Consider the following 11,875-nt stretch of genomic DNA (forward strand, 5'->3'; position numbering starts at 1 on the left):
CTGCTAGAGCAATTGTATTAGGTGGAGATGCCGTTTCTTCAGATGTGGAAAACCAGAGGAAGAACAGGGTTTGGGGAAGGGCGGGGTGGCAAAAGGAATGTTTCATGAAGATCAGAAGTTCTGTTTTGCACATGTATGTTTGCTCACATGTGAGATTACCGTGAAACCTCTAAGCTGCTGTGTCAAGAAGGCATGGGATACACATGGCTGGAGCTCTCAGCAGGTCTAAGTTGGAGGCATCAACTTGGGAATCTTTGTTATATGGATGATATTTAGAGCCACAGGTATGGATGTGATTACTAGAGAAGATGGAGAAGACGAGCAGACATTTGGAGGTTAGGTAGAAGCAGAAAAGCTTGCAAAGAACTCCAAGAGGAAGCGTTCACAAAGAGAAGAGAGAACCCGATAGTGGTTCCCTGGAAGCGAGGACTGTAAGATGCTTCAAGCAAGGAGAAGTCAGCTGAGTTAAGTACTGTTGCAGTATGGGAGAGAGATGGTATTTAGTCTGGGGTTCTGCAGCATGGAGGTCTTTGGTGACTGTTAACAGTCTCCTAGGGCTGTCATAACAAATTGCCACAACTTGGTGGCTTAAAACAATGTAAATTCATTCTCTCAGGGTTCTGGTGCCCAGAAGTTCAAAATCAAGCAGGGCTGCACTCGCTCAAAGGTTGTGGAGGAGAATCCTTCCCTGCCTCTTCCGGTTTCTGGTGACGGCTCGCATTCCTTGGCTTGTAGACTCATCACTCCCATCTCTGCCACCTCCTTCACGTGGCCTTCTCCCCTGTTTCTCCTGGGTTTCAAGCCTCCCACGGCCTTTCTCTTATAAGGACTTAAGGCTCACCCTAAATCCTGGACTATATCCTCTCAAGATACTTAAGGTAGTTACGTCTTTTTGCAAATAATTCATACTCGCAGGTTCTAAGGGTTAGGACTTGGACACAGAGTGACCTTAGCGAAGCAGGTGTGTTGAAGTGGCAGGAGAGTGAAGGAAATTCAGTTGTGTAGACAAGTCTTAAGAAGGTTAGAAGGCTCAACGGAGTGTTTGGATTTTGTTCCCTTTTGTTTCTTTTGTTTTTCAAGGGAGAAGGGTCCAGATCATGATTCATATGCTGGTGAGGCTGGGACAATAGGGGACGGAGAGGTTGATGAAACAGGAGAAAGGGGTGATTTTTTTTTTAAAGGGAAGTTTTTGAGAAGGCAGGAGGGAGGTGAACTTGAACACATGTGGACGTATTGGCCTTTCTAGTGCGGAACAATCAACCGAGGCCTATTAAAAATTTTAAGAGTTTATCTGCACAAAAGTGGGATTCAAATCAGGCAGCCCCAAACCAGAAGTGGTTAGGAGCTCCACCAACAGGAGCTGGGGTGTGAGACTTTTATAGAGAAAAGGTGGAAGCAAAGTAAGGTAGGTATTGATTGGCTATAGCTTAAAGCCTAGTTGGCTGTTTGTGATTGATTGTCCCCAGCATTTTGGATTTTGTAACCTTGAGACATTTACAGACTTAGATTCTGGTTTGCTTACATAGGCCTCTAGGGCATTACAGCATCTCAGTCTAATGGCCTCTTTGTTTGACTAACTTAACAGTAGTCAGAAGGACACTTCCTCCAGGGAAATGGGGAAGAAGTCAGCTTGTAGATTCACTGCTGAGAAGATGAGGGAATCCCCATCTGATGGCTTCCATTTTCTCAGCGACCATGGGGCAAGCTGGGTGTGCCTGAGAACTCAGAAGAAGTTTGAGAAGAGTAAAGAAAGAATTAAGTAGCTACTAATGAAACTGGATTGCCACACAGCACTGAGAGCACATTTGAGATTTGTGATCAAAGCACAGTCCTGGCATAGTGATGACAGTCTTGGGGAGTGGTTTGAGCACACCAAGGGTAGAGCAAGGCCACTTGGAGCCAACACTCTTGGGCAAACTTTGGCAAATTTCTTAGCGTTTTGCCTCAGGCCTAAGTGTAAATATTTTCACTATTGTACAGAAAAAAAAAAAAAAAAAACAGAGGAAGCAGCTTTGAAGCTTGCGGAAGCTTCAAAGCTTCTCAGAGGAAGCACATTGCACATAAACGTTTGTATAATTGGATTATCCATAGCCACAAAACGTCAGTGTGGCGCTTCTAGCAGCAAGGACATCATTTATCCCTTGGTTCTGAGCTTTGTCTGTGACTGGCCGTCCATCACTGCTCTGGCCTGGTGACTTCTAACTCCATTTTGAAGGGAGCCTAGACATCCTATGTTTTCCCAACCTGGAACTCTGAGAAGCCTCAAAATTAGTCATAGGCTTGGAGAATCAGTGTGAAAACTGGAAGTAATATTGAAGACCCTCTTCTGCAGGTGAGGAAACTGAGACACAGACAGGTCAAATGAGGTACCAAGAGCACACAGCTGGCTGACAGGCAAGCCTGTCCCCCCTTCAATCTGGTGCTCTTTCCATTATATTTCCCTGCCTCCTGTAGAAATAAACTCCACCTACCGACTTTTCTTCCTAAGCCCCTGTGGATATTTCCATAAAGGTATTTTATAATTCTATGTGCCTCCTAGTTGGTTTACTCAGGTCTCTAGAATTTATTTTACAATACTTCAATATTTTTCTCCTTTTGATTTTTCCACTAGGCAATAACTTCTTGCTTTCTGATCTGGTTGGAGCTATTCCAGAATATCAGGTTTAAGGTATCCATGTCACTGAGCAAAGTTCCCAGGAATGTATTTCAATAAGTTTATTTTCTATTCATTACATCTTCATAAGCCATTCAACTAGAAAAGTAAATGAGGAAGGTGTAAAAAAACTGAACGCCTCAAACACTCAATCAGTCCCACGCAAGTCTGAATCATTGCAAAATCACAATGGGAGCCAACAGCTCGGAGGCGCTGCATTTATTGTGACAATTGAAATCACAAATCTGATCTAAGGTCATTAACATTGGAAGGGTTCTCTTAATTTTAGAAGATTCTGGAGCTTTTCTGGATTCCTCCTTTCACCTTTAAGTATTTCAGTACATTTTTAATCAAAGCAGCATCGTCATCACAAAAGCGTTTGCATCTTCAGGCACCTGAGCTAGCTGCTGGGGGTGGGGGGCTGTGAAAGTAGGAGCTTGCACGGTCTCTATTAAGGTTTTCATTTTCTCTCCACCCACTTCACTTCTCTACTGGATTTCCTAGCTGGCCTTATCACTAACCCCCCTCCACTACCCACCCCCAAATCTCCCCCATGTTCCTGAATAATCCAGATGCAGTGTTGGGGGGCTGACAGGGAGAGGGTAGCAATTCTGGCACATTATTGGAATAGCGCGAAGGCAGAGCCCCATGGAAGTGAAGAGAACGGAGAGGAAAAACATGATTCTGGGGCTTTTCCTTTGGAAAAAATCAGATGCATGTTTTTGTTTCTGTTTGCAGTTTTTACAAGTCTCTTGGTCCTGTCCAGCTCAATAAACTGAGAAGGTTTGAATCCGTACTAGATGCTCAGTACTGGGCCTGACTGGCTGCTGGACACCGCAGAGAGGGTATCTCCCGCAGTGCTCACCGTTCAGCATTTGGAGGATGTTCCCTCCGGGTCCTTGCCGAGCCCAGTACTGTTCAACGTTTTAATTAATGAATTGGCATTCAAAGTAACCTTGGTGAATTAAAGCCATGAATACAAACAGACAGATTTATAGAATAGATGTCACCTTTCGGGGGCACAAGGGAGGTTTCTGGTGCTAGCAGTGTTCTGTATCTTGACCTGGGGGCTTGTTAAATGAATAGAATCACGGATGAAATATTTATCTGATTGTGTACTTAAGATTCATTAATGTTACTGTGCACTTTTAAATTTAAAAGTTTACACACAGACACAAAAGGTAAAGGGCAAACTTGGAGCCGTAATTGTCTTTGCAGAAAGAAGAAAGTTAGAAGTGGTTTGAGGAGAATAATAATAAGCCCGTTTTCTCCCCAGATCCCCCAGAGGGAGTAGGTACCACAGAGAAGGGGTGCACAATGGGTTGAAAATGGGGAAGAGGGGCTTGAAATCTCACATGAGGTGGTCAGGTCCCTCAGAGCCCCCTTCACCTCCCACATGCAGCCAAGTGGCTACTCTCTCCCCCCACCCCCAGCAGGGGACTAAAAAGTTATTTTCTGGAAAAATTGAATGGGAAGCTGAGATTCAGGATCCAAGGAAACCAGGTCCAGCAGAGAAAGTTACCTTGGGGTGGGATAGGGGGGTGGGATGAGGCACAAGATTGTCTCTTTTCATCATAAACTGTAGAATTTTAATGTGTTACAAAAATGTGTGTGTTGCTTTGATATTTTAAAAATTCAGATAAGTATATTATCAGGACACCTACACGATGATGAAATACATGGGAGCCATTAGATGATCTTACTTTTGTGTTTCCAGAGTACAATGTTTGGCTCTGGGCTTGGCAGCTTAAAAACACTGGATACAGGACCAGAGAAAAGTGGTGAAAGTGATCAAAAATAGTTGATTACAGTGAATAGTTGTGGAATACACTGTCCTGGAGATGGCTAAAAATGGAATGCCTGGGATGGCCTTAAAAACAATCCTCCTTCATAGGGGGACTTTCCCAATGGAGATTTTGTGCTGGTAAAGTTTGGTATGGATTACTATGTGGGTTACATTGACATGCTGGTGCTTTTTCATTAAAAAAACATGTATGTTTCATGTTTCCTTGGACTTCAAATTTATCTGTAGGATCCTCTTAAAGGACTGTGTTATCCAAGGTTGTTTGGATCCTAAAACAGTAGCAGGCATACAGTTGGCATACAATAAATGTTTGCTGAGTTAAAAAATGGAGTGGTGTGTTGGTGGTAAATGTCAAACATCCAGCTTTAGGAGGGGCAGGGGAAGCACTTGCTGATTTCTGTAATGTTAATACATCCACCATGACTGATTTCAAGCTATCAGCATGACCTCTCTGAATCCAGAGGGGGGAGAGAAGTGCACATTAACTCCTGTGAGCCTGGGCAAGCCAGCCCCAGCATACAGAGATTTTGGCCAATGCAAAAGACATGCTTATGACCACTGATACTATATCAATTCACGTTAAACTACAAGAAATAATCTAATCCATTAGGCCAACAAGGAGAATTTTGCTATCAGTTGGAAATAACCAACATTCAAATCAACAATTTCTTACCACTTTTTACTTTTTTTTAAAACTTATTCCTGCTTGAAAAGGGCACTGGGGCAAAGCGGATGTCTTAGTTTCCAAAATTATATCCAAGCAATTATCTTTCTTGTATAAGCAATCCCCACTCCATGGGCTGTGCTCCAAATGTTTCATTTGGAACCTAATATATTCTTCCACTTAAATGTAATATCAAGGGTGATTAGGTTGCCGGACAACCCACAAAAACCTATAGATCCCACAATGTACCTGAAGTCTGATATCAGTGCAGTGGTATTATTTTGGGAAATGCGTCCTCAGTTTCAGCCAGGGAAGACAGGATTGTATGCCACCTGGCTGCTCTCCCAGCTATGAGAGACCACTCCCCGCCACCCTGCCATCTGCCAGGAGAGTAAAGACTTCTGGCCTGCACCCTGAGCAGACTCCCAGCCCTAAGCCATACCTGCACTACTCTGACATCAAGAAAACAGCTAGAAGGACAGGGATTCCCCTGGCGGTGGTACTGGTGGTACTGGCGGTGATGGTGGTAGGGGGAAGAGGAGTGAGTAATAACATTACTGATTATGTGTTTTACATCTTTTCTAATTTAATCCTTACAATAACTCTATGAGGTCGGTAAGATTATTAGCCCCGTTTTACAGATGAGAAAACTAAAGTTCAGAGAGGTCAAGTAATTTGGTCAAGATCACACAGCTGGTAAATGGCAAAGCCTCTTGAGAAAGGGTCCTTAACTCCCCATGTAAATGTGTATCAATAAATAGGAGATCATCTGAGGTCATCCTTCATACACATAATTTAGAAGCTCGAAGAATGTTGTTCATAGGTTTTGTTCTGGGCCTTAATTTGGTGGATCTAATGAAAGTTTAAACAGACATAGTCAGTGTGATGGGAGCTAAATTTAGGCTTAGGATATAATATGATGTTCGGAAATGCAGAAGTAGCCTCCAAAATAAAACGGAACAGAAAAAAGAAGAGTTCTTGTAAAAACTGGTGACATCCAGATGAGGTCTAGACTTGAGTTAATGGTATTGTACTGATGCTGATGTCCTAGTTTAACAAAGACAGTGTTCTACAGTTATGTAAGACAGTATCATTGGGAGGAGCCAAAGGAAGATACACTGGAACTCTTTGTACTATTTTGCAACTTCTTGTGAGTCTTAAACTATTTGAGAGGATTTGAAAAAAAAAATTTTAATGAAGTACTGTAGAGGGGGTACCAAAGCACCAGAGCTATTATCCCAATCTCCTCCTGCGATCCTTTGTACTGTGGCCATGCTGTTGATATTTTCTACATTTTCATGTTTTGTAAAATGGATTTGAATTAGTGTTTTGAGATGTTTTTTAGCATTTTTGCTCTTTTTAGGTTATTGAAGAATGAGGAAAGCTTCTCAGTAGATGAGGCACTATCACAGATAATTGAGTGTTACCATTTCACAAAGACTAACTTTGAGACTTGAGTCCCACAGAACCCTGTGTACCTGTTAAATCACAGTTGCAAAGCTAAAACAGGAGTCCGTGTTAGTTCCACTTGACACAAAGACTAATACGATGTCACTACTAGACTGTGTTCTGGTGGGTTTTTTTTTTTTTGACTCCAAAAATGCAGCTCACCAATAAAGCAACTTGGTGAAAATGAAATTATCAGGTTCCAAACTATGTCTCCCTTATGATTTGCATAAGAACGTTAAGCGCATAGTATATATACCTTTAGCTCCTATATTGACATGCAGAACCAAGAACCTATAGTTCTTTAAAGCTGCAACACAAAATCTGAAAGATTAACCAAAAAATCTTTCAATAGGAAACCGTATAGGACAGCCTATGGATGTAGGCTGTAGGATATATTTAGTCACGATTTCCCCCTTCTCCTCATTTTAACAAGGCTATTAAGATAATAATAGTGGGGCTTCCCTGGTGGTGCAGTGGTTGAGAATCTGCGTGCCAATGCAGGGGACACGGGTTCGAGCCCTGGTCTGGGAAGATCCCACATGCCGCGGAGCAACTAGGCCCGTGAGCCATAACTACTGAGCCTGCACGTCTGGAGCCTGTGCTCCTCAACAAGAGAGGCCGCGATAGTGAGAGGCCCGCGCACCGCGATGAAGAGTGGCCCCCGCTCGCCGCAACTAGAGAAAGCCCTCGCACAGAAACGAGGACGCAACACGGCCATAAATAAATAAATGAATAAAAATTAAACTAAAAAAAAAAAAAGATAATAATAGTGAACACTTACATAGCTCTTAGTACATGCCTGGCACCATTTTTTTAAAAGAGCTTTACATATATTAACTCAGTCCTGAAGACATCCTCTATGAGGTAGATGCACTGTCCCCATTCTGTCCTTGGGGATACTGAGGCAGAGAATTTAGGTGTTTGGCCCAATATCACATAGTTATTAATAGTCAGTGGTAAAACAGAGTGTTAAAGTGAGGCAGTCTGGCTCCAGAGGCCTCTACAGGACACTGCCTCACCATACAATTGCTCAGAAAAAGTGGGCTTCATATATTTCTCCCCTTTAACAGCAACCAGAACTCCTAGTTGAGGCATCTCTAACTTGTCCCTGGTTGACAGAGAAAATGGAGAGAGGGAGTTAGCCCACATTCTGTCCTGGCTACTCATGTCCCCCCACTTTCCCTTTTCTACATACCCTCCCCCAAACACACACACTAGCCCTGAGCTATCACTCCAAGTTGACAGGCAGACTGGCAAGTCTATCCCGCACCAAAGCCTCAGTTCTTTATGCTAGTGGTCCACAAATGGAGTGACCATGTATTAAGATGGCCTGGGACGTTCCCAGTTTTATGGTTGAAAGCTTCATGGTAATGGACCCCTCATAGTGCTGGGCAAACCAGGACAGTTGGTCACTCTGTGCTCTAGAACCACTCAGGAAGCTGATAAAAAGCTGTGATGCCTGAGGCAGCCCCCCACCCTTGCACCCTGGCCCCCAAGGCAATTATATCAGACTCTCTGGGGGGTGAAGGGGCAGACACTGTATTTTTTAATGGCTCCCTGGGAGTTTCCAGTGTGTGTCCTGGGTCGATATGAGCTGTGGGATTATACTAAGCACGAGCTGGGAGCTCCGAGGCTCTTGGGATTCCTGATCAACATTTCCCAGATCTTTTAGCTCAACCCTCATGGGCTGCTATAACACAGGGTCTCAGTCCTGGCTGTCCACTAGGATCTCCTGGGGAGCCTTTAATTACTAGTAATTTGGGAATATAAAATGGTACAGCTGCTTTGGGAAAACAGTTTGGTAGTTTCTTAAAAAGTTAAACATACACCTCCCATATGAACCAGTCATCCCACTCCTTGAGACATTTAACTTAAGAGAAATGAAATCTTATGTTCACACAAAGATCTGTACATGAATAGTCATAGCAGCTTATTTGTAATAGCTCCAAACTGAAAGCAACCCAAATGTCCATCCACGGGTGAACAGATAAACAAATTGTGATATATGCATACTGTGGAATCTTACTCAGCAATAAAAAGGAATGAAATATTGATACATGCAACAACATAGGCGAATCCCCAAAAATAATTATGCTAAAAGACACCAGACCAAAAAAAAAAAAAAAAAAAAAAAAAAAAAAATATATATATATATATATATATATATATATATATATATATACTGTATGGTTCTATTTATATAAAATTCTAGAAAATGTAATCTACAGTTGCAGATTGCAGGTCTGTGATGCCTGGCAATGGGGGTGGGGCAGGGTTAAGAAGGGGTGAGAGGAAGGAGCTAGAAAGGGACACAAGGAAACCTTGGGGGATGATAGATACATTCTTTATCTTGATGACAGTGATTTCACGGATATGTACATACTTCAGAGCTTATCCAAGGGCTTCCCTGGTGGCGCAGTGGTTAAGAATCCGCCTGCCAATGCAGGGGACACGGGTTCGAGCCCTGGTCCGGGAAGATCCCACATGCCACAGAGCAACTAAGCCCATGTGCCACAACTACTGAGCCTGCGCTCTAGAGCCTGCGAGCCACAACTACTGAAGCCCACACACCAAGAGCCCGTGCTCCACAACAAGAGAAGCCACCGCAATGAGAAGCCCGCCCACTGCAAGGAAGAGTAGCCCCGGCTCGCCGCAACTAGAGAAAGACCGTGCTCAGCAACGAAGACCCAACACAGCCAAAAAACAAAAAAAAAACAAAAAAACTTATCCAAGAGTATGCCTTAAATATGTGCAGTTTATTATGTTAATTATACCTCAATAAAGCTATTCAAATCCACAACAACAAAACTACCCATATTCAGGCCCCATCCCAAAAGATTCAGTCTCCTGGACCTGGAATGGAGCCCAGGCCTCAGTACGTTTTAAGGTACCGTCAGTACTTTCAAAGGTGGTTCAAATGTGCAATCCTGATTGAAAACCACCACACTGATGCCTGCCACCTGCAGTTACTGCCCCAAACCACTAAAAGGATTAGTAATAATAAGGAGATGGAGGACAGAGTCGAAGAAGTGAGGATGATGACGTCGATGATGATGAGGAATGAAGGACAAGTTGGCTTATTAAGAGGTGGCATTGACAGAGCATAGCTGACTCCACTAGGTGGCATCTGGACACTTGTCTTTAGCACGAGTCCAGAGCAATTGGAGATCTGGGGCCAGAGCTGCCTGAGGTATGTTAAGAGAGGGAGCCCTGAGCAGACAAATGCACCCATGCTTGTTGAAACAGAAAACAATCAGCAACTTGGGAAGATGTCAGGAAGCCAGGTGTCACTTGAAGTTCTAGTGTCATTTGAGGTTCAAAGAGCAGAGCTATTTTATTCAGGGACTGAGTAACTCCTGGAGAGTAAGTAAATGAAGTTCTCAAGGAGATCAAATGTCTTGAGCTTCGTGCACAGAGAAGAAACTCTGTGGCCAGGGCACCAACATGCAGTCCTGAGTAGATTTTTTTAATGTATTAAGTACACATAAGGTATAAAGAATCATAATCCAGGGCTTCCCTGGTGGCACAGTGGTTAAGAATCGCCTGCTAATGCAGGGGACATGTGTTTGAGCCCTGGTCTGGGAAGATCCCACATGGCGTGGAGCAACTAAGCTCGTGGGCCACAACTACTGAGCCCGTGTGCCACAGCTACTGAAGCCTGCACGCCTAGAGCCTATGCTCCGCAACAAGAGAAGCCACCGCAATGAGAAGCCCACGCACCACAACGAAGAGAAGCCCCGCTCGCCGCAACTAGAGAAAGCCCGCGAGCAGCAACGAAGACCCAACACAGCCAAAAATAAATAAATTTTAAAAAAATCATAATCCAATGAGCACCTGTGTACCCACGACTCAGGTAAAGAAAATCTTATTACCTTTACCCCTGGAGTCCCCAGGATATTCTTCCACAAACCCATTCCCTTTCCTCTCACCTCCAAGGCAAATACTGTGCTGAATTTTGTATCATTCCCTTGCATTTCTTAGTAGATCTCCTACACAGGCTTGAATCTGTAAACAATACATTGCTTCATTCTGTATGTTTTTTAACTTTATATAAATTGATTCATACAGTATATACTCTTGAGACAATATTGTGTTTTTGAGAGTCACCCATATTGTTGCAAGTAGCTACAATCCATGGTTGCAAAGCTTTATATTTATATATTTATATTGCATTGTGAATATATCACAGTTTTTTTAAAAATCCATGGTAGTTTTGATGACCTTTGAGCTGCTGTGTTTTCTGTCATGCACAGTGCTGCTCTGAACATTCTTGTACATATCTCCTGGTACAGGTGTACAAGAGTTGCTCTAGGCGTGGAATTTCTGAGTCATGGTGTAGAAACATGTTTATGCTACCAAGACAATTCCAAATTGTTTTCCAAGGTGGATGTTCTCCTTTGGAAAGCTCCCATCATCACTGGCTGTTTTGATGCCCTATATCCTTGCCAGCAGTTTAATTTGTTCAACTTCCTAATTTTTACCAGTCTGGTAGATGTAAAATGGCATTTTCTTGTAGTTTTGTTTACAGGATTGCCGGAGAGACTGAGAATATTTTCAAATGTTTATTGGCCATTTGTCTTTCCTCTTCTTGAAGTGGCTGTTCTGGGATAACTCTCTGGTGGGGAGTAAGGGCACAGACCTCAGAGCCTGGCCCTCAAGGACAGAAGTCCCAGTCTAGAGTTTAGTTTCTCAGGTACTTCGATGGCTGAGTAGAGGCCCTCCTGGCCACCTGCGTCCCACCTTATTCAGTGGCTCTCCCTCAAAACTACTGTCAGGTGGTCTTTGACTCATTAAGACCAGCTCCACACGGTCTAGTTAAGCAGCAAACACATGTAGGAACTCAGGATCCACGCACTTCACGACCCCACAGTCTGGTAAAGAAAACGGTCTCCCTTCCTGACCCGCCGCCAGCGCCGTGCTGCAGGCTGCTCACACCAAAGATGCTGCTTAGGACTCTCCACTGGACACCCCCGTTTTTACACAAGTTCCTTCTGTTATTAGTCTATCCTCATGTGTTATTACCACAGGAGACCTTGGGTCGACAACTACTGAGCTAGGTGCTAGAGACAGAAACAGGAAAAGACCATCAGGCCCAGCACTCAGCCCAGACAGCGGACGGGGCCCTCCGCCCGCAAGGGGCTCTGCACGACCTTCCCTCCTGCCTCCGCGTAGGCCCCACCCCACACCTCCCAGACTGCCTCCTTCGCGATGAGGTGCAGGATTTGGTGCCCAGGTCTCAGCCTGTGGGGCGCGCATCACGTAACCGCGTCGGGCGGAAGGGGCGGAGCCGAATGGCCGTGACGCT

At 44.0% G+C, this 11,875-nt stretch overlaps 1 protein-coding gene across 1 annotated transcript in view; it reads left to right on the forward strand.

Moving 5' to 3' along the window:
- Nucleotides 1-11,670, forward strand: part of ATXN7L1 (ataxin 7 like 1) — a 245,838-nt gene extending 234,168 nt beyond the window's left edge. Inside the window, exon 14 of the mRNA XM_061198433.1 lies at nucleotides 11,598-11,670. Within this exon, the coding sequence (XP_061054416.1) occupies nucleotides 11,598-11,627 (30 nt within the window). The 3' untranslated portion in view covers nucleotides 11,628-11,670. The remainder of the gene's footprint in view (nucleotides 1-11,597) is intronic.
- Nucleotides 11,671-11,875: the final 205 nt, after the last annotated feature.

This window comes from Eubalaena glacialis, chromosome 8 (assembly GCF_028564815.1).
Source record: "Eubalaena glacialis isolate mEubGla1 chromosome 8, mEubGla1.1.hap2.+ XY, whole genome shotgun sequence".
NCBI classification, from domain to species: domain Eukaryota; kingdom Metazoa; phylum Chordata; class Mammalia; order Artiodactyla; family Balaenidae; genus Eubalaena; species Eubalaena glacialis.